Source organism: Balaenoptera borealis, assembly GCF_965194805.1.
Source record: "Balaenoptera borealis genome assembly, chromosome: 6".
Classification (NCBI taxonomy): Eukaryota; Metazoa; Chordata; class Mammalia; order Artiodactyla; family Balaenopteridae; genus Balaenoptera; species Balaenoptera borealis.
Window position 1 is genome coordinate 133,712,762 of NC_138863.1, and position 22,274 is coordinate 133,735,035.

Sequence of the window (22,274 nt, forward strand, 5' to 3'; positions counted from 1 at the left end):
TAGACTCTCTGCCTGACATCCGAGCTCGTGGCAAGGACTCAGAGAATGCCGGGAGCAGCCCAGGGAGGCAACTGGCATCAAAGCCGTACACCTGGCCTCGCCCTCCCCCCGCCGCTGCCCCCTCCAGACCAGAGCCCACCAGCCCAGACACCAGACAAGGCAGGAAGCCCGTGGCACTCCATCTTTTATTTTCTTCAACTGTACACAAATGTAAAATACTTTAACAGCAAGTCTACGGGAAATTGTTTGGTTTTAAATTATTATGAAACAGAACCTAAGGGGAGCTTTATTAAATAAACACAAAGACGGGGATTTAAGGATACACACCTGCATCCTACCATCGTCTTTTTTACTCTACCTTCTGGGTGTGTAAGGATAGAAAAGACACATCAAACTGAATAAACAAAATCCATTTATACCCTGAAACAGTGGCAGGCCACTCAAGGGATTGTTCAGAATGTCCACCTCATATAGGATGGCCTCACCATCTAATAAAAATTAAAACTGATCTGTTGGCCTCTTTGGTTCCAAAATTATGTATAATACATTTAACTGTATTTTTTTTTTTTTGCTGCTATAAAAATAACTTCTTTTTCAAATGGCAGTTTCTGACTAATCATGCAACTAAATCAGTGCAAACATTAAAAGCAATCATTCGCTTAAAAAAGAAGCAAAGGATTTCATTTCAAGTATAAAAAAATATAAAAAGAGTCGTACGAGTCCAGTTTCGTCTAGTGTGGGTCAACCCTTTAAATTGCATAGTTCACGTGGCACTTGGACCTCTGGGGGTGAGCAAGCTCAGTGCTCCACCAAGGGCCACTTCAGGACACACGCGGATAAGCAAGGGCTGTATCATGTGCGTTCAGGCGGGTGTGCAAGTGCTAGGAGGGGCAGGCGGGCGGGCGGGCGAGCAGGCGGGGGCCACATCTGGGGCCGGCGCTGGTGGCCGGAGCCCACGTGGGCCACTTCTGCAAAGCAGCTGAAAGCCTCCCCGTTTCCCCAAGTCCAGTTAAACTGCTGTGCTCCCTCGCCCCCTGCTGAGGGGACAACCCCCCGCCCCCAGCATTTCCAGAATGCCTTCACCCCACCGTTCCCTCCTCCTAAGAGCTCACCCCCACTTGCCTAAGAGTCATTTCCACTCCTCCCCAACCAGTCCTAGAGGAATCTCCCCAGGGAAGGGCACAGATTGCAACTTTTTTCTTTCCACTTGGAACAATTCAGATTTTAACTTAAAAGGTCAGACCTGGTAGGAAAGTCCCTTTTCAATTATACAACCGGAACGAATGACCATTCAACTGCTAGTGATCAGTTAAAGCATCAAATTAAGACCCTTCTCCTCTCCCTCCCTCCCCACCCCCAAAACACACACACACACACACACACACACACACACACACACACACACAGAAATCAAGCCAAGGACCCAAGCAACAGTCAAACAGTCACTGCCACGGCCCCACCGTCTCCGGCAGGTGATGTCCTTTCTGGGCCTCCTTCCCTCTCCAAGGGTGGGAAAGGATGGGGGCTGCCCTGGTTCCCGCAGCAGGAAGGATGCCAGGCCGGGGGACGAAGCCCACGCGTTGGAGCCAAGAGATGCCGAGGCACGGCGGGCCTTGCACAGGCAAAAGGGGACACGCGGCCATCGCCCGCGGCCCGCTCCTCTGCGGGGCTCCCCTGCTCCCTCTCTCTCTCGCTCTCTGTGTCTCTGTCTTTGTGCTCTTCTGTGTGCTCGGAAGGCGCGATTCAGAGTGGCCGGGCCAGCTGGTGGGGACGATGGCTGCTCACCCCACTCTCCGGGTGACAGGCGTTCGGGGCTGAGCTGCCCTCTGTCACCGCATCCGTTTGCCGCTATCGCGGAGGCTGCTGTGTGGGGGGCAGGGCGCGCCCGGCTGTGCGCGTCCACGTGCGCACCGTCGAGTCTGCCCTGTCCGTGGAGGGTTCTCCCCCTGCTTTTGACTGACGGCTGGATGAAGAGGCAGGAAAATCTCTCAGGCCTCCCCCGGGCACCTCCCGGGCAGCCCAGCGGCACCGCCGCGCCCCCCCTGCCGCGCACGGCGTGCCCCCCGCCGCGGGACCGTCTGAGCCCCGCCCTCAAGCGCAGCCGCACTCCTCCACGATCATGTTCGGCACGTCCCGCTTGACGATGTTGTACTCGTCGTCGAAGTAGAGCATGGACATGGTGCTCAGCTTGGTGGGGATGCAGCAGGAGTTCACGGTGCCCGGGTTCAGGCCCCGCATGCGGTACTGGTTCACCACGGCCGTGTGGAAGGACGAGGCCGAGCCGGGCACCCCCGCCAGGTAGGCCGGGCAGCTGCCCTCGCAGTAGTTCCCGTAGTAGCCGGTGGGCGCAATGATCCAGTCGTTCCAGCCGATGAGGCGGAAGTCGATGAAGAACTGCTGCCGGCAGCACAGGTTGGTCCGGCCGTCGCACTCCAGGCCCCGCTTGCGGATGCGGTGCCGGCTGTCGCCCAACCGCGCCTGCACCACCACGAAGGGCCGGTGCGACTCCTCGCCCGGGTGCACGAAAACGGGCGCCACGGCCAGCTCGCGGCAGCCGTCGCACTGCACGTCCAGGCTGAGCCGCCGCTCGCCCCGCGCGAACAGGGCCTGGATGGGCTCGGTGAGCGGGAAGGTGTGCCAGCCGCTGCGCTTGAGGTCCACGCGCTTCTCCACCGCGGCCCAGCGCTCGCCGGGGCCCTGCTCCTGGAAGTACACCTTGACCCGCACCTTCCGCCGGCCGCCCTTCTCCAGCACGTAGGGCAGCAGCTTCAGGTAGAGCCACAGGCTGGCCTGCACCACGAACAGGTTCTGGTTGCCCTCGTTGGAGATGAAGAAGTACAGGCGGACCCGGGAGGAAGCCAGGCCATCTGCGGAGAAGCGGGAGAGCAGGCCAAGTTAGATGAAGGAGAACGTGAGGCGCCGGGAAACAGGGACTCTGCCGCGTGATGCTGGGCCTCGCACTGGCCACGCAGCTGGCCGGTCCTGCCCAGAAGTACCTCTCCTGGGGCCCGGGCCTCTGACGGTAACCCGGGAGAGGCGGGGAAAATCATTTCCCATCGAGAAACCCAGACCAGGTTGGAGTCGGAGGGTCCGGGCCTAGAAAACCCGGCCTCACCTCTCCCAGGCCAGGGTTCCCAGGAGACAGGCTGTCAGAACTCAAAGCTCAACCGAGGAACTTGTCAGGAGGCCAAGATCTTAACAAGTTGTTATGGGTATCTGTGAAATCTGAAAAACAAAACCAGGATCTCGCTGAGGATTTGGGGGTGGGTTGTTCTAGCAGAGTTTGGGTTCTTTTTTTTTTTTTTTTTTTTTTTTTTTTGGTGAACTTAGGGCATTGCAAAATCCAGCTGAGCCACCTACTGCCTCTCTGCAGTGTTTACCTAAGCATGATCGGATCCAACCCCCAGTGGAACCTCCACTGCAAACAAGCCAGCTCTGCTCAGATTTCTGACACAGGAACGTGTGCGTTGCAGGCTGCAAAGTGCAGCCCTGGTTTCCGAGTAGCTCCAAGGGACAGGACACTGGGCCCTGAAACTTGAGGCCCACCCCTTTCACGAGACCCTGGCTCCCCGTGAATGGCACGTTCGAAATCTCCATGGATAAGGAGAACTGGCTTGTTAGTTTTCTCAATAATTCAGCTCAAGCAGAAGTGAGGCCATGCCAACCAAGAAAGGACTCCTCTCTCATCCTACATATTTCAGTGACCCTTCTGACAATCTTTACATTTTTTTTTTTTTTTTTTTTTGCAGGAAGAACAAATAAGGCAACTGTGTGGTCTCCACTGGTTTTATCAAACCTCCTTCCACTGCCCCCCTCCCAGCCCCCTCCTCAGGCCCCGCCTGGCTCCTCTAATAACAGACATCTGACTTTGAAATGGGGGAAAGTGCAGCCTTAAAAGCTGGTCTTGGACGAGCTGCCTGTGACCTGAATCTGTTATTTATAAGTCAAAGAGCTGGCTCCGTGAAACGGACCAGAAATATAACAGCCCCCGCTGTCATTTTGTGCCACCGGGACCAAAAGGCCTCCTCGACCTTCCAGAATCACATTTCTACTCTGGGCCCCAAAGCACCTTTTAATCCAAGCTCTCTAATTGCATGTCCAGCTTTCCCTGACTCTGTCGGACAGCTAAAACGGCAACGCGTTTCTTTCTAAGCACAAACCAGCCCTGATTGTCTCTGCTTTGCTCCACACCCGGCCATGCAAAACTTTTCATCCCTTTTCATCCCCAGGAGGCACCAGCACAGTCTGCCCGCTGCCTTGGGGGGTGGGGTGAGGTGGTGGAGGGCATTTGCAGCCTGGGGATACAACTGCCACCAACCCCCCCAAGGCTCCCTGCCCACCCCGCCCTGCCCAGGGCTTCCCCCTGCGACCTTCTCCGCAGTCCCCTGGGCACAAATGGGGCTGAGCTCCAGGCACAAAAGCCACCGGGCTCATTCAAGTCCTGAAAAGGACAGCGGAGCCGAAAGCACTTGCAGCATTTCAGCACGAGCACATTTTACTCCTTTTAAAGTTGGAAAGGTATTTTTCCTTGCTTGATTTTCACATTTAGACAGTGGTAGAAATTTGCAATCCAGGACCGGGGGAAAATTCCAGAAAGTACTCCGACCCTTTGTTAACTACGAACTCTACTGGCTCTAAGGCCAAGGAGCTGCTGCCGCTGCCAGGCGAGCCGAAGGCACGGGGCTGCCCCGGAGCCGAGCCACAGTCTTTCTCTGCGTAAATGATGGGACCTGTTGAGAAGCCTGCCTTCCGCCCGATTCCAGTGCCCACACAATCGGAAGAGAGGTTGCCTAGCTCTCCCCAGCGAGGCTTCAGCAATCCTGGCAAGCGCACACCGCCCGGCGATGGAAGCGGCGGCCCCAGGGGCCTCTCACGCAGGCACACACACACTCACACACACGCACACACACACTCCTCCGGCCCACGGATATCAACAAGCACACACATCTCCATCCACACTGCTAAGCCTACACTGCGATCGTGGGAAACAAAAACATTAAGCCATCACCGAGCGAATGCCCGCGGAGCCAGGGCCGCACGCATCGGCCGGGAGGGGGGCGCGCGCCCGGAGGCGCTGGGGCCCGTTTCGGAGAACAGGGGTGGAAGGCAGAGCGCTCCGCGGCGGGGGTAGGGCAGCGGGAAGGGGTTGCTGCCCGCGGGAAGAGGGCGACAACCGGGACGGAGCGCACAGGGCCCGAGGCGAGCGGGCTGGGCCGGGAGCCCGGGTTTCCCCCAGGGCGCGCTGGCTGCGGCGGCGGCGGCCAGAGCCGGCGAGAAGGGGGTGGAGGAGGGAGCGAGGGCCGCTCGCGGGGCCGACCCACCTGTCTCCGCGAAGCTGATGATCTCGGAGACGCGCTCCTGGCCGTCGGCGCCCGGGCTGGCGTGGCCGTCGAGGTGCGGGATCTCCACCCGGCCGTCCTCGCGCACCTTGCCCGCGTGCAGCTTCCGCAGGGCCGTGACCATGGCGGCCTTGGGCACGGCGTGTGTGATGTTGGGCCGGCCCCGCATCTGCAGGCGATTCAAGATGTGCCGCTTCACCGCCTCCAGGAAGTCGCCGTCCACCCGGCCCAGCTCCTCGGGCCGCCGGAAGCCGCCGCACGACGTGCAGGTGTCCTGCGAGCCGCCGGGAGCTCCGGGCGGTGGGGGCGGCGGCGGCGCGGCGGGCGACGGCGGGGGCGTGGGCGAGCCCCAGGCCTCGGGCCCCAGCCAGCCGGCCGCCAGCAGCAAAAGGCAGGCAGCCCCCAGCGCCCGACCGGGCAGCCCGTCCATGGTGCGCCGCTGGCGACAAGGGCGCCCGCCGCGAGGCGAGCCGAGCCGAGCGCAGGGCCGGGCTCCGGGCTCCCGGCGCGCCGCCCCGCCCCGCCCCCGCCCGCGCCCGCGCCCGCCCGGGCCTCCGCCCGCCCGCCGGGAGGGCCGCCGCCGGCTCACAGGGGGAGGGGGCCGGCCGGGCCGCGGGGGTTCCCGCGCGGCGGGGAAGGGGCGCCGCGGGCCGCGGGTGCCGGAGAGGCGCGCGGGGCTAGGCGGGAGCCGAAGGGTCACTGGCGCACGGGCGTCTCGGGGCGCCTCGGCATCCGCAGCCTTCTCCCCATCCTCTCCGCGTCGGGGCCCCGCAGTCCCCGCTCGGGTGAAGCGAAAGCGGCGGCAGCGGCAGCTCGGTCGCCGAGCGGGGAAGGTGGCGAAAGGGCCGGTCGACGCAACTTGGCCGAGACGGAAGCGAAGGCGCCCGGGCCCCCGGAGCGGAGCCTGCCGCGGCTTGGCGCGGCGCTGCGGCGGGGCCCCGCGCTCGCACCTGAGCGCCTCGCCCTCGCGCCGAGGAAGGGCCGCCGGCGGCGGCGACGGGCGGGTCGTCCTCGCCGCGGGCCGGCGGGCGGGCGGGCGGCGGAGCGGAGCGGAGCGAGCGCGGTGCCGGGAGCGCCGGGGAGCACGGGCCTGCTCAGAGGCGGCGCGGAGCCCCGGGCCGCGGGCCCTGCAGTCCTCCCTGCGCGTCACACGGCAAAGTTGTCTCCAGGCTCCCCGGGTGCCGCATCCACCGGCGGGCGGGCGGGCGGGCCGGCCGCTGCGCGCTCCGCCGGGGCCTCTGCTCCGCCCGCCTCCTCGCCGCCCGCCTCCCTCCGCCCGCGTGCGCGGGCCGGCGGGGCGCGGGGCGCCGGACGAGGTAGGCGAGGCGGCGGCGGGGCCCTCCTCGCCCCGGTGTCTTCTGGCTGCGCGGCGGCGGCGATGCGGACTCGAGCGCCTAAAAGTCTCGCCGCGTCCCCGGCGCGGGCGTCCTCGCTGGCTCTCCCGCCGGCACACGCCGCAGGGCCGGGAGAGAGCGGGCGGGTAGCGGCCGCGTCCCCGCGCCCGACCGGCCGCGACAGAGTGCGGACCCGCCAAGGAGGAGTTCTTCGCTTTGCTTTCTTCTTTTACTCTCCTCGTTTTTTCTCCCAAAGGGGAAAAAAAGCCGCACAATCTCCGTATATGCGCGCGCGTTGAGATAGACGTTGGCAGAAAAAAAAAGGGGGGGGGGAGTCTCGCCCTGGCCGTGCGGGAGGAGACTATCCGCGCCTCCCCACTCCGCTTCCTGGGGGCGGGGGGGGGGGGGGGACGGGGGAGGGGGAGGCGGAATCTGTTCAGGTCGGTGCTGCCCGCTCCCCCCGCCCACCCCCGCTTCCCTCCGCTCCCTTCCTCTGCCTTCGCGAGAAGGAGGGGCGAGCCGGCCCTCTCCCCTCCCCCCTACCCCCCGCGAGGCCGGGCCACTTCTGCGATCTCGAAACTTTCTCACCACGTGGGCGCCCCGGACCCCCGCCCAGCTGGGCGGCTGGCGGCACCGACGGGCTCCCAGCCCAGGGTCTCGGCGCTCGCCTCCTCCCCGCGGCCGCGCAGGCCCTGCCCCCGGCCCGGCCGCCGCCCTCCGCGCCCGGGAGAGGCACCTCTCGCCGCCGCAGCCGCCCCGGGCCTGCCTGGGGTGCTCTCTCAGGGGCCGCGGCGAGGCGGGGCGAGTCGGCCTCGGGCGCCGCGGGCTGTCTCCGCCAGTGGATGTCGCTCCCGGGCTGCAGGGCCCGAGCCGAGCGCCCCGGGCTGCCGGCGCACTGGGCGAGGCGTGGGCCCCGCGGGCTGGAAGGGCCTGGCCGGCCGCTGCCTCTGCCGGCGGCGCGCCCCGAGAAACTCCTCGACTGCGGGGGGCACCGGCCTCGCCGCCAACAGGCCTCTGAGCTCCGGGCTTGGCAGGCTGGCGAGGTCTCCAGCACCGCTGCCGCCACCACCCCGCAACTGGCAAACCCTGGCCTCAGACAGACCCGGGTCCCAGTCGAGGCTCAGCCACGGCCAGCTTTGCAGGAGTGACCGTGCGTAGAGTCTCACATTCTAGTCCCTACCGCCTCACCCGTACCTGGGGTACAGTAACGCCTAGCGTCACACGGGCTGGTGGGGCGCCCCAGAGGAGGCGACCGGGCCAAGCTCCTCCCAGCACTCGATCAATTCTGATTCCAAGGCCACCGTTCTCAGGCCGCCAGACAAGAGATGCTGTCAATGGACACCAGACTCCCAGCCCCGTCCAGAACCCCAAATGCAATCCGTTCTTTCTGTTCCCTCCTCGCGCCCCTACCTGGGTATGGAACTGCAGGGCGGTGCTCCCGGGGCGCAGCAGGAACGCGGCCCTGCCCTCTCCCCTCAGTGGTCCAGACCCCCACCCACCGTGGCCGCGCTCCATAACAATGGGACTGCACGGAGGTCATTTTAGCTTTCTTAGCATATTGGGGAGCCCAGGACGCCCGAGGTGTACCTCGGCCTGCAGCTCAGGGCTCCCCCCAGCCCCCGCGGTCCCTCATCGCAAGCTTCTCTGGCCAGCTGGCCGCTGTGGCGCTCAGCCCGGACCGCAGCCTCGCCGAGGCCCGCAAGTCTGGAGGCCGAGCGCCCCCTCCCTCCCGATCCGAGGAACCGACCCGGAGGTGCGCAGGGCCGCTCTCGAGGTGCAAAAAGGGGGCTGGTCTGGCTTTACCAGCCCAAAGTCGGAAGCAGGAGCCCCGAAAGGGCAGCCCTTTGACTCCTTAGGGCCTTCTCCAGACCCCAATCCTCTGCCACTCCCAAACTCACAGCACCCCGTGCCCTTGGGTTTCCACCTTACGCCCTGTCCCAAAGCCTGTGACCCTTGGGCAGAAAGGGGATGCTTCTGCCTCCTGGGCAGCCTGGGCCACCACCTTCTGAACCAGGCCGGACCCACCTTTATGATTTTCCTTGCATCTTCCACCGGGCACACATGCTGTGGTCTTCTGGCTCTTTCCATCATCACAGCCCCCAACCTACTTGGCAAACTCATGCTCAGTCTTCAAGACCCAGCCCAGTCTCTTCTCCTTGGTGAAGCCCGCTATGACCTTCTGGTGCCCTGAATCGCCACTTGCCAGGTTAGGCCCCTCAGCCCAGTTCCTGGCTGTTACCTCTTCCCCTGTCTGTCTCCTGTGTGGGGCCTCAGGCTCTGGTGGGCAAGGACCAGACCTCTGTCTGACGCCAGACCTGGCAGACAATCAGGGGAGCTCACTGAACGAGAGTTTGGTTGGTCGATTGATTGGGAGAATTCATTAGGCCAGTGAAGGATTTCACACCCCCGCTGCCCAGCACAAGCTCGCAGTAGCGTTCCTTGCCTGCTGGGTTACAATCCTTCTTACTGTGAGTTCCACCTGGGCTGGACAGACCTGGGGGAAGAGGGGAGGGCGCCACACCTTTGGGAAGGTACAGCATCCCGCCCATCGCCCTGGCGCTGGGAAGACGCAAAAGGCACCGTGTCCTTGCTGGTAGGAGGCGGTTGAGAGGAGGGTCCACATTGTGCTCCCCGATGGAGCTGTCAGCCCCGCTGCCAGTCATCTGCTGGGAGGGAACTGGGTCAAGCGGTAGTCAGAGACCATCTGCTCGAGAAGCTGGGATTATCCCGCCCTCTGCTGATCCCCCAGCCCGCAGGAGCCGAGGGTGTAAATTGAGTTCTTCCAGATCACCTTGTGCTTTGGGTGGAGGGGAGCCCCCCATCCCCTACTGAGGGGCAAGGACCTTTTCCTGTTGCTTCAAAGCTTCATTTAGCACTGGGCTCCATTCTCCCTTAGATTGAGGGTGACCTCAGCCCTCAATCTGAGCCAGGGATGTGACTGCACCTGTCAGTTTTTTGCGTTGTTTGTTTTGTTTTGTTTTGTTTTTGGCTGCGTTGGGTCTCCGTTGCTGCGAGCGGGGGCTACTCTTCGTTGCAGTGCGCAGGCTTCTCATTGCGGTGGCTTCTCCTGTTGCAGAGCACAGCCTGTAGGTGCGCGGGCTTCAGTAGTTGTGGTGCACGTGCTCAGTAGTTGTGGCTCGTGGGCTCTAGAGCACAAGCTCAGTAGTTGTGGTGCACGTGCTCAGCAGTTGTGGCTCGCAGGCTCTGGAGCGCAGGCTCAGTAGTTGTGGCGCACGTGCTCAGCAGTTGTGGCTCGCAGGCTCTGGAGCGCAGGCTCAGTAGTTGTGGTGCACGTGCTCAGCAGTTGTGGCTCGCAGGCTCTGGAGCGCAAGCTCAGTAGTTGTGGCGCACGTGCTCAGTAGTTGTGGCTCGCGGGCTCTGGAGCACAAGCTCAGTAGTTGTGGTGCACGTGCTCAGCAGTTGTGGCTCGCGGGCTCTGGAGCGCAAGCTCAGTAGTTGTGGCGCACGTGCTCAGCAGTTGTGGCTCGCAGGCTCTGGAGCGCAAGCTCAGTAGTTGTGGCGCACGTGCTCAGTAGTTGTGGCTCGCGGGCTCTGGAGCGCAAGCTCAGTAGTTGTGGTGCACGTGCTCAGCAGTTGTGGCTCGCAGGCTCTGGAGCGCAGGCTCAGTAGTTGTGGCGCACGTGCTCAGCAGTTGTGGCTCGCAGGCTCTGGAGCGCAGGCTCAGTAGTTGTGGCGCACGTGCTCAGCAGTTGTGGCTCGCAGGCTCTGGAGCGCAGGCTCAGTAGTTGTGGCGCACGTGCTCAGCAGTTGTGGCTCGCAGGCTCTGGAGCGCAGGCTCAGTAGTTGTGGCGCACGTGCTCAGCAGTTGTGGCTCGCAGGCTCTGGAGCGCAGGCTCAGTAGTTGTGGCGCACGGGCTTAGTTGCCCCCTGCACCACCAGGGAAGCCCCCAGCCTGTCAGTTTTGAATACAATAATGCACAGCAACGCTGCAGCCAACACCCGACACCTGGGCTGCAGGACCAGGCCGTCCCCACACAGAATGCTGGCTCCCTGATGCCATCAAGGAACTCGGGCCCGCTGGGGAAGGCAGGAAGAAACATGGGGACACCATGGGTACAGGCACACAGAGTATGGAGAGGGCTTCGTGCGGGGAGCTCAGAGCACTTGCTCTCAGTCGTTTTTGGTTTGGTTTGGTTTGTTTTGCATAACCCATAGCTCAGTGCCAACTTGGAGCTGATGAGGATGGGCAAAAGTGACAAAGCAGACCGTAAAAGTGAGCCTAAACGTGCAGTTCTTGGCCGCACAGCCCCTGCAGAGCGTTGGGCAAAGTCCCTCACAGCAGTAGGCACTCAGGGCCTGGGATGGAGAAAGGCCTCTGTCTGAGTTGGGCTCAGGGACCTGTGTTCACTTTTCCACCACTGGTCGAGAAGCCACAGTTGCCAGACCTCACCATCGTACATTCTAACTCTGTAGAGCCCCTCGCCATCTGAACAGAAGAGCTTTCGTGCCAGACCAGACGAGACGGCCTGCCCACCAGCAGCCCCAGGCACAGGAGCGGGACAGCCTGGAGTTCAGCAGGATCGAGCCCAGGAGCTGCAAGGGACCAGTGACCACCAGCTGACCTTTGTAAACGCCCAGACACCAGCACAGAGCTCTCTCAGGAAGCCCCAAGGCCGCCTCATGTCTTTGTGGTCCCGAGGCAAGTCCGTGATAAGAGAGTGGGCCTCGGGGGGTTACTTGGATGAGGCAGCCCCGTATTTCTCACCAGGGCAGCTGGGCGGTGCCCACCTTCCGAGAGCCCCAGCAGCCCTCCACATCCTCAAGTCCCCAGCCGTGGTCTCCAAGGATGCTGGTCATCTCTGAAACTCAGGAGCTCCAGGGCTGAGGCCGCCTATGCTACGGAGCAGCCGTGCCCGGCACCCAGCTTGGCGCGACGTGTGAGCCGAAATCAGCGCATCCCACGTACCGGTGATGCTGAGGTGCCCGTGTGTGACCTGGTCACTGGGCCTGGGGTCCAGACGCAGACCCCCGAGTTGCAGTGGTCCCACAGGGCAGCCCGCCTCACGTGTGCCCCTCCCCTGCTTCCCACCCGGCACGAGCATCTGCCACGGGCACATCACCCCTTCGCGTGGCCCCGTGCTGTTCCTAAACCAGCTCCAGCGCAGAACCACCTTGCAGGGCTTCTCACCTAGTCGCTCCTCTCGCTCCCGGCCCTCTGAAACCTGCTGTCTGTTAGCGAGAACCACACAAATCACTGGGTTCCTGGCTCCATTCCTGGGAAGAGGCTAGCTTGAGGGGAGGCGGGGAGCCCCCAGCCCTTCCCCGAGCAGGGCTGGGGGCGGGGGTGCCGGAGGCTGTGCAGGAGGAGGATTCTACGTGTTTTGAATGTTCAGGGAGTATTTCAACAGCAGGCCCCGTGGGGATGGCTGTCCAAGTTGGTATATTTTCTAGGAAAACAGAGGTGCTAAATACACCATTTGGTGAGTGTCCCACTTCAAACTGCTCATCGCAAACTAGTCCTGGCCCAGAACTCCTTCCCATTCACTCGATGACCACGCTGAACTACCTGCTGGGGATCCAGCAGCACAGAATCAAAGTCCCGACGATGGCCGCCCTCCCCACGGCGTACTGGGGAGACCGGTCCACACACAGGACGGCTCGGCAGCTCGCTGGCCCCTGCAGTGCAGCAGGGGCCAGGACAAGGAGAGCTGAGTCTCAGAGGACGCAGGATGTGAACCGAGCCTTGATGCGGAGAAGGCTTCTCCCAGCTGGACGGGGGAGAGAGAAGGTCGGCGGCAGGGGAGCCCGAGTGATGAGAACATGCGGTCCAGGAGAAGAGCAAGGGCAAGTCCACGGGAGCGAGGCCAGGGAGGGGCCTTGTCCGCCCAGAAAGGGGTGTCAAGGCCGGGAGGGCATGTGGCCCCTTGCAAGAGTGTTTGAGGGGCACCTTGGCAGCACTGGGGGGGCGGGCTGGGAGACCCCCCCCCCATCAGGGAGGCAGTGAGGACCACTAGGAAGGGGTGGGTATTGGCGCCTCTCCCGTAGGACAGGAGGCCTGGGCAGCTAGTGGCAGGTGGGGGCTGCGCAGGAAGAGTCGAGGCGCTCTCCCCGCCCCATTTCTGCCCTGAGGGGTCCTGTCTACAGCTCCTAGATGTCCGTGGGTGGCCAGAACGCAAAGAGCTGCTTATTTGGCAGCTAACACAGGGCAAGGGAGAATTTCTAAGGTTTTTTTGCTTCAGGTCTCCAAACCCAACTGTGTCCACTTTGGGAACACTTGGGTCCCGGCATCAAACTCCCTTTCAATGGCCTTCCTCGGTCCTCAGCCGTTCTCGAACTTCAGAGCCAACCTTTGCGTCTGCGCCTTGAGGGATGAGGCGCGCCTCACCCAGTGAGCCGCCAGCCAAGAAAGATGCACGGCTGAACCAGGACAGCGTTTCTCAGGTTCTAACGTGAGGCAGGGACAAGACAGAAAAAAAGAAAACAGGGAAATTATCCTCGTATATACAGGTACAGGCAAGGCATCCTTTTTGATTTTTAAACAAGACCGATGAACGTGTTCGTCCGTTTATGTCTATGAAGCTGAGGACCTCTGTTCCCACAGGTCACGCCACCCCTCAGGTGCACCCCGTATCCCTATAGACGCATGCCCGGCAGGCGCCCATAGCAAATCAGCTCGGAAAGAGGCCGTCGTGATGCTGTGCTCCACACAAGCGCCCCCTCTCCTTACAGAAGACTCAATTGAGTCCTCGCAGTCAGTAAAACAGTCTCTGTCTAGCCATCGACGGGAACTCCACAGGGGAACCGCCATGGCTGTAGAAGAGAAAAAAAACCCAACGCCGTTACCAGCTTCATCTCCCCGCAGCCCAGGCCTGCTGGCTGGCTCCTGAAGCTGTGCTGATGTCAAGTCCTCTGCGTGTTCAGCCCTTTAACCTCCAGCAAGTCAGCACTGCAGCCCCGCTGACCAGGCCCCGGGGCCCCAGCGAGTCAGGAGCTAGCCCGAGAAAAGAGGCATTTCTTACACCCCTCCTTGGGCCCGAGGGCATTCACCTCTTTTAGCCCCTTCCCTTCCCCATACATTAGCTTATGGGTTGAAATCCTGGAGAAAAAAAAAGAATGAAAAGGGAAGGATCCGATTTTTGCTTGATGGCTAAATGTATTTATATCTAATTAGGAGACCCCACTGTGAAAGGGGTGAAGTGTTTTGGTTCTGGCCTCTTGAAGGACAAATACCCACTGTGTGCTCGTTCTCTGAGTCGGTGAGAGAGACCCAGAGTCGGTCTGCTTTAGCGCCGCCAATAGAACTGTGAGTAGGACCCCGGCTAACGGGTAGCATCCTCAGGGCTCCCCCTGCCCGCGGAGCCCGTCAGCCCAGAGTTTGTTCATGCAAGCTGTTCTCAAGCCGGGGATTTGAGGATTTGCCCTGTTGTACTTTTCCAAAAAAAAAAGAAAGGGAGAGAAAAAGAAAGGAAGAAAGGAAGGAAGGGAGGGAGAGAAAGAGAGAAAGAAAGAAAAAGATTCAGCATCTTCAGGGTGAAGACACACACAACATTAACCTTTCACTTGAGCTTCACCTCCCTTGGAGGGTCTAACGCTTCTCGAACCCCCGCAACTTCCTACTGACTCAGAAATAACAGCACAGAGCAAGGAACTTAACTAAAAATAAAAAAGGAGCTGCCAATGCCTTGGCTTTCATCGGGGACACAGGTGCTAAGACGCTCGTCCACTGACATTCACTATCACTAGTCAGAAGAAGCTAAGACTATGCATCTGTATAGAATTCCTTTATGACATTGTCTGTATCTATAAGTAATGTGGTCAAACTGTTATTTACCTAAGCTCAGCTCCCTAAGACTCCTGTATCAATTCAATACAGAAATACACACCCATCTTGCACATAGTGGGGGTAACTCACCCTTTCCAGCCACAAGGGCGTGTTCTGGGTTCAGGGCCCCCAGTATCATCTCCAACACTCCCCGATGCGTCCATCTTTTCTTCCCAAAGTGCTCTTTTATCCACTGTACAGAATGCCTTTGCACAGAGGACCTAGTGAGGACAGAGCAGTGTGCCAGGTGACGACAGCGCTGTGGCACTGTCCTGCCTTCAGCTCAGTGAGCCGGGAGAGCCAGGCCCCCCGGTGGCAGCAAGCGCAGAGCCAGGAGTGTATCGGGAGCCGGTGAGTGGGAGACCCTCCGCCCTGGCACTGTGAGGTCCCCAGAGGTGGAGGGAAGAGGGGAGACCAAGGTTGGAGCAGCCCTGGAGGCAGTAGGGCAGAGCCGGTCGGGGCGGAGAGGGGCGTCTGGCCGGGGCCTTCCAGAGAGCAGACGCTTGCGCCTTCTGAATTCGGAGCGGAAGGACCTAAGCAGGGTCATGGTGACTCTGCAGGACCTCACCTGCCCACAGCAGCCCTGAGAGCGAGGAGACGTACAGCTGAGCCGGGGTGACCGCCCAGATAGGGAGCAGGAGGGCCAAGAAGACAGGAAACAGAGAAGGAGCCGTCAGGGAGGTGGAAGAAAAGGCAGGACAGGGTGATGGCACGCAGCCAGACGGGCTGCAGGAGCAGGGCTGGCCAAGAAGGCTGAGGGCAGCAGAGGGTCCCAGAAGGGGGCGGGGATAGGGCGCTGGGGGGGCACCTGGGCCAGGGGATGGGTGGTCACTGGATGAGCAGCCTGTCCCGGGGAAAGGGGACTTGAGGATGCAAATGGCACTGTGTCCCTCCTAATCTGGGCCAGTGGGCGCAGAGCTGCAAGGCCAGGGCAGGGGTTTCAGGGGGGCAGCCTCCAAAATTGGGAGCCGAGGGATGGCTAACTCCAGACTCAGTGGCGAGCAGACCGCATGGGAGGCCTGGGGGCAGCCCTCGGGCCGAGTCCCTGGGGGAGAGGACTGCCTGGGGCATCTTACACTGAGAGACAGAAATGGAGCCCCAAACTGAAGCCCAGCCCGGAGGCTGGAGGGCAGGGGACAGCGGTGGTCCCAGGAAGCTCAGTGCAGGCACTGAACTCAAAGGGCTGGATGGTGTGTGTGTCTGTGTGTGGGGGTGGGGGTGTGTGTTGGGTTTGTGTGTGTGTGTGTGTGTGTGTGTTGGGTATGGGTCTGTGAGTGTGTGTGTGTGTTGGGTCTGTGTGTGTGTGGGTGTGTGTGTGTGTTGGCTCTATGTGTGTGTGTGTGTTGGGTCTGTGTGTGTGTGTTGGGTATGATCTGTGTGTGTGTGTGTGTGTGTTGGGTATGGGTCTGTGGGTGTGTGTGTGTGTGTGTTGGGTATGGGTCTGTGGGTGTGTGTGTGTGTTGGCTCTGTGTGTGTGTGTGTGTTGGCTCTATGTGTGTGTGTGTGTTGGGTCTGTGTGTGTGTGTTGGGTATGATCTGTGTGTGTCTGTGTGTGTTGGGTATGGGTCTGTGGGGGTGTGTGTGTGTGTGTTGGGTCTGTGTGTGTGTGTGTGTGTGTGTGTGTTGGGTATGGGTCTGTGGGTGTGCGTGTGTGTTGAGGCATACGTGTTGTATGTGTTGGGTTGTGTGTTGGAGTGTGCGGGTGTTAGTGTAAGACGTGTGGGGGGGGTGGGGGGGTGTGACTAAGGCACCGAAATACAGGAACAGTGCCCAGTCTCAGGGTACTTGCGCCAATAAGATTAAGAGCGAGGGAAAGAGTATTAAGGCCCTTTTCCGCCCTAAACAAACTCACTCCTGACTCCACGGGAGACTTAGAAGACAGAATCCACAGGAATTTGTGATTGAGGAGGAGGAGGTGGAGACGGAGGGGTCAGGAACGGCGGGGGTTGCCATGGAGACCATTCCCGCGGGCAGGTCGGATGTCTGAGATGGTCCACAGGGCCTTGGCGCTGGCGGCATGGCCACCACCCCACCGCGGGGCCCACTGGACGGGGAAGAACCGACTTGCCCAGGCCCTCCTGCTTTTCCTGCCTCCCCACCGCTGCAGAAAGAAAACGTTCCCAAAAATTCCCCTGGAATGACTTCCCCTGGAAACGTCAGGAAGGTGTGGTCTGCGGAATGTGGCCATCAGAGGCTCCAAAGGGACAAGCTGGGTGGCTCTCCCAGAAGCACCCATGAGCCTCGGCCCTGGGGAAGAGGGGCTGTGTGGACAGCACACCTCTGTCCTGACTAATCCAGGGCTGGGGGTCAGCATGGGGGCCGCGGAGACAAAGCAGCGCCAGCCACGCCAGCCGCCCCCCATGTGCAGGCTGGGGACCTGCAGCCACCGGCATGTCCCAGGAGGAAGAGCCATCCTCCAGTAGTTAACTCTTTTCTACAACCAAGCTCTATCCCCCAGTCTTTATAGGGGTCTCCGCTGTCAAGGAAACAGTTCAAACGCCTCGTGATGCCTCAAGGCTTCTCATCTGCTCCTGTCACCTATCCAACTTCTGATGAAGGGTCCCCTTCCTCAGCCACAGCCACTCTCTCTCTCTCCTGCTGCCACTGGGAACCACTTCCAGTGACCCGAATAGCTGTGTATCTCTAGGATAACCACTCGTCCTGGCTTTCCTGGGACAAAGGAGTTTCCCAGGATGTGGGACTTTCCATGGATGGTCCCAGACAAACCGGGATAGTTGGTCACACTCTGGGTGCCTCCCTCACCCCTTCTATCTTCACTGATGCAGCGTCCTTCCCCCGAACCTTGTCTGCCAGGAACACGCTCTATCCAAACTTGCCTCCACAAAGCTCTTCCGAGTCAGCTCCTGCCTCCGTTGAAATGGACAAACTGCCCCATCCTCGGTGCCCTGCTGGTAGCCAGCTCTTCAATACTTGCCTGTCCGTATGGGCTCAATTATCCGTGTTGCCCGCTAGACTCTAGGCTTCTGGAGCACATGCTACACTGTCTTTTTGTCTCTCCAGCTGTCACTAAGCCCAGCAACCATGAATGAGCCACAGGTGTTGGCTGAACGATTTTCAAATACGTGGGAAGGAATTCTGTGAGGTATGGAGACACACAAGTTAAAGTTCTTCCAAAAATTCTGAAAAGTCATCTTATTCCACTGATTCTTTTAACATATACTTCTTAAGGTGCCTATCATAGGCCAGGCCCCGGAGCTATAGCTGTGAACAAGACAGTCAAAATCTCCATCCTCACAAAACTTTACTATCTAAGAAAGAAACACACAATAAATATGTTCTTAAAAGCAAATAATTTCCAAGAGTGAAAAGTGTCATGGATTTTTAAAAGGCAGTTGATGGCAAGCAGACTGGTCAGGGGGCTACATAAGTCAGGAAAGTCTTCTCCGAGGAGATGATCCAAAGATAAGGAGGAAATCACAGAAATCTGGGGGAAGGGCTCCAAGGTGGGACTAAGCTTAGAACATTCAAGGAACAGAAAGCAAGCCAATGTGATTGGAACACGGTGAAGCAAGAGGAGAAGGATTGAAGGAAGCAGAGGCCAGATCACATTAAGCTTTGCAAGTTCTACTCCCTAGGATTAGATTTGACCTCCGTGGCTAACACAAGCTATTTCTCACATAGGAAAAGCTCAGAATTAGGAATTCCAAGCCTGGTATGATCGCTCTGTGGTCATTGGGCACTCATACTCCTTGTACTTTTCATGAAGTTTCTATCATCGAAGTTATCACAAGATGGCTGCTGGAGCACCATCCATCACATCTTCATTTCAAGCAGTGGGAAGGAAGAAAGTAAAAGAGCAAAGCCTTGCATCCTCTTAGCTGAGCCAGCACTCTTGGAAGAATAATCCCAAGAGCCCCACTCAACAAATCTGCTTTTCTCTCATTGGCCACCTGTAGATGTAAAGGAGGTTGGGAAATATAGACACCTGGCTGGGTGCTACACGGCTCCAAATTAAGGGTTCGACCAGAAAGTAAGAAATACAGAATAAATATTGGGTGTGGCAAGGAGCCTGGGGATTGTTCTAAAGTGCAATGGGAAGGTTTTAGAGGGTTTTATCAAGTGCTGCTGTGATCTGATTTACCCAATGAGAAGGTCAGTCTAGCTGAGGGTGCAGAATAAACTGCAGGGAGATAGATGAGTTAGGTGCTGTTACGATAATCCAGGTGAGACGTGGTGGTGGTCGGGCCAGCGTTTCAGCAGTGGAGGTGGTGAGAAGTGGCTGGCTCTGGCCTCTGTTTGGGGGCTGGTGTCGACAGGACTTGCTGATGGACTGGGTGTGGGGTATGAAGGGAAGAGAGGAATCGGAGGGCGGATCCCACGTTTGGGGGCTGAGCAGCCAGGAAAATGCGGTGCCGTTTATGGGAAGAGGGGAGATGGGGAGAGAAGCAGGGGCAATAAACAGTTCCCCTTGAATGTATGGATTTTGAGAGGCCTGTTAGGCACCGGTAGGGGTGCTGAATAAGCAGTTGGAAGAAGTTTGGGGTTCAGGGCAGAGGTCAGCCAAATTTGGGAGCTGCCAGCATACGGATGGCACTGAAAGGCAGGCAGGGCGAGATGAGTTCCCCCGGAGACAGGGTGTCGAGGGACAAGAGGAAGGGAAATGGCCAAGGGTGAGGCCCCAGGGCACTTTGGCCTTGAGAGGTGAGAGAGCCAGCGAAGGAGGAGAGAAACGGGGCCAGCCTGGTGGACGGTGGACAGAGGGGGGACAAAGGCCAGCTGCCAGATGCCGGGAGCGGCCGAGTACAGTGAGAGCAGAGAACTCACCCTGGGCCTCAGCAGCTGATTAGATCCAAGAGCCATTTCAGCAGAGCAGTGGGGAGGAGGCCCTGGAAAGAAGAGCTGATAAGCAAGTGGACAGGCCAGGCCGCTCTTCCCAGCAGCACGACTGCGGAGGCCGGCAGAGAGATGAGGCGAAGTTAGGGCGACAGGAGGTCAGGGAGGGCTCGCCCACCTTCAAGCCCAGGTGCCCAGGGTCATTCCAACCCGGCTCTGCAAGATCCCCAGAGAGGGTGGGCGCCAAACAGGCTTGGGTCTAGAGGGCCAGACCCTCGAAGGGGAATCTCGGATGTGGGTCCTCTCCCTGTGGCCCTAGGGGTCATTTCAGAGCCAGCAAAGCGAGGCTGAGGCCCCACTCAGCACAGGCCCCCTGCTGGACACCGTCCCTGCGGCACCGCAGTTCTTCCGGGGCTGCCCACGGTCCTGGCGGGGAGACCTTTGAACCCGCTTGTCTCTTTCTGGCCCTGAGTCAGGTACCCCTGCTTTGGGGGGACACCCAGGTGCTGGCCAGTCAGTATGCCATCCCAGAATTTGTTTTGCCAACTACCCAGAGCAGCGTTTTTCAAAATGTAGGTTGTTAACCACGAGTGGGTCGTGAGTCCAAATGTAGTGGGTTAAGACGTTCGTTTTTTAATGCAATAAAAAGGAATAGGATCGAAAATAACAGAAATCACACATAAAAAGGTGGGTATCTTTCATGATGCTCGTCTCAGTGACATCTGTGTCTGTATATTTGTGCGCATGTGTGTTCTGCATTGCCGTGTCAACTGGATTTGTTACATCGTGTTTAAGTTCCAAGGAGGGTGGGACTTCCCTGGTGGCGCAGTGGTTAAGAATCCACCTGCCAATGCAGGGAACATGGGTTCGAGCCCTGGTCCGGGAAGATCCCACGTGCCGCGGAGCAACTAAGCCCGTGCACCACAACTACTGAGCCTGCGCTCTAGAGCCCGTGAGCCACAACTACTGAAGCCCGTGCGCCTAGAGCCCGTGCTCTGCAACAAGAGAAGCCACCGCAATGAGAAGCCTGCGCACCGCAATGAAGAGTAGCCCCTGCTCGCCACAACTAGAGAAAGCCCGCGTGCAGCAATGAAGACACAACACAGCCAGAAATAAATAAATAAATAAATAAAGTTGATTTAAAAAAAAAAAAAAGATCCAAGGAGGGGAAAGCCACCGGCCTCTAGAAGCTCCCCTTGTGTCCCTGCCCCCCAGCAGTGACACCCTCCACAGTGGCCTGGGTGGGCGGCCACCACTCATTCCCTCTAGTGGGCATGCTGTGTCCTGGATGGACATGATGGAGAAATAGTATTTCCAGGTGGGCGGTACCCGACCCACCGTTACGGGGAGTCGCATCAAGTGTACCGGAACACGACCACACGCTGCCATGGGACGACCCTGCCCGGGTGCTCCTACCCTGCTGAGCGGAGCGGAGTGATGCTGCAGCCAACAGCCAAGCCCAGACCTGTCAGGAGGGCAGACCAGGGGCTCTCAGCATGCCTGCACAGCCCGCCCCCAGAGAGCCGCATGCAGTGAGGCTTGGAGGCTGCCTGGGCACTGAGGGGCTCTACAGCTGATTCTAACACAGGGCCGGGGCTGAGGACCATGGGCCTCGAAGGGGATGAGATGCTCCCACTCCGTAAGCACAGGCCCTGGAACTCCTCAGAAGCCGTGCCCCCCTCCTCCCTTCCGCAGCCCGACAGACATGCGTCGTGGCTTCCGTGTCCGAAGCTGCTGGGTCCCCTGGGCGTGGCAGAAGGTGGTACCAGGCCTGTCGGCTCCCAGCAAGCCCTCGGGATGCCAGGCGCGTCGCCCAGGACTCTCTGCCTCCTGTCCCAGAGACCCCAAAGCGTCCCTCTGAGTAGAAACACCCCGATGGCATGTCTGGCCGTGCACAGGGACCAGCAGGGAGCCAGGTCCCCTTCAGCCTCCTGCATTCTTCAGACGTCTGCTCCTCCCCACCCACCCTGGCCGTCCCCTCCCCCTTCTTAGAGGAAGAAAGGGGTTATCCGAACATCATGGGGACCAGGATTTGATTTGATCGTGACTTGGTTACAGAAATTTCCGAGCACACGTGAGGATGGAGAGTTAGTACAATCAGCCCCGGGTACCCATCGCCCAGCTTCCGTGGTCCACTGACAGCCCCTGTGCCCTTGAGCCCCATCAGAAAGGATCTTGCCACCCGATGTCACAGCCCTTTCCACCTGTGCACGTCCTCCTAGAACAGGGCCCAGAAGAAAACACCTAGAAGCCTCCAGTAAACCCTCTGGGATGCTGAGAACTCTTGTCTGGAGACCAGCCCCGGGCTCAGACACCAACAGGCGCTTCCCTGTGCGCCTGGCGGGGATGGAGACACTGCCCCTACGCTTATTTCAGGAGAACGGCGCTTGTAGAGGAAGGCTGGACGGATCCCACTCTGTCTTCAGAGAAGCTGCTGGTGGGCTTCCTCAATCCTTACTGCTTTGGGGCTTGTCTACCCGCTCGGCACCCAGCTGGTCAACACTGCATTGGTCAATCGCCTTAGAAAAAAAGGAACATTGCCTCCAAAATCCATCAGCCCCGAGGTCACCTCCTTTGCCATGAGATGAAAATACATCCAAAGTGTGTTTACCTGGGGAGGAGAGAAGGCGGACGGCAAAATGGCTCATTTCAAACTTGAGTGGCTTTGTTTGGGGTTTGCTAACAGCTAAACTATCTGAACTCCAAACCAAAATAAATTCACCTCTGAAGTTAACCATGTTATTACATCAATGCTGATGTAATGGTTCCAAACCATGAGAAAATAAAATTCCAGCATAATGGGTCTCTCTGTTTAGCTTAGAAGAAAGGCAGGGCTGCTGGCTTCTTGTCAGCTGGAATGTGGTTTTCTATCATGGTTATGCTGCAGGGGTGCGGGGCGGTATATGTGTGTGTGTAACCTAATTAATGATGTTTTAGTAACTGTGGTGTGAAAGGGGGTGGATAGATATGAAAATATAATTAAGGGGTGCCGAGAAGGTCCCTGGACCCACCCAGAGGAGGGTT

At 59.3% G+C, this 22,274-nt stretch overlaps 1 protein-coding gene and 1 long non-coding RNA gene across 6 annotated transcripts; one reads left to right on the forward strand and one right to left on the reverse strand.

Annotated features, from left to right (window-relative positions):
- Positions 1-1,952: 1,952 nt before the first annotated feature.
- On the reverse strand, positions 1,953-7,096 carry INHBB (inhibin subunit beta B). The gene is made up of 2 exons (XM_082395387.1): positions 5,322-7,096; positions 1,953-2,867 (listed from the first exon to the last, which is right to left on the reverse strand). The coding sequence occupies exons 1-2, from the start codon at positions 5,767-5,769 to the stop codon at positions 2,092-2,094; spliced, it is 1,224 nt and encodes a 407-aa protein (XP_082251513.1). The 5' UTR covers positions 5,770-7,096; the 3' UTR covers positions 1,953-2,091.
- LOC309630309 lies at positions 7,077-21,640 on the forward strand. 5 transcript variants are annotated; one of them, XR_014245593.1, is made up of 5 exons: positions 7,077-8,879; positions 11,108-12,478; positions 12,874-13,141; positions 13,236-14,807; positions 16,431-21,640. It is a non-coding gene; the product is annotated as an uncharacterized lncRNA (long non-coding RNA). The 5 variants fall into 5 exon arrangements; XR_014245594.1 differs by lacking the exon at positions 7,077-8,879 and having other exon boundaries at positions 10,076-11,333; positions 11,505-12,478; XR_014245597.1 differs by lacking the exon at positions 7,077-8,879 and having other exon boundaries at positions 10,079-12,478; positions 13,236-13,937; positions 14,658-14,807.
- The last annotated feature ends 634 nt before the right edge of the window (positions 21,641-22,274 follow it).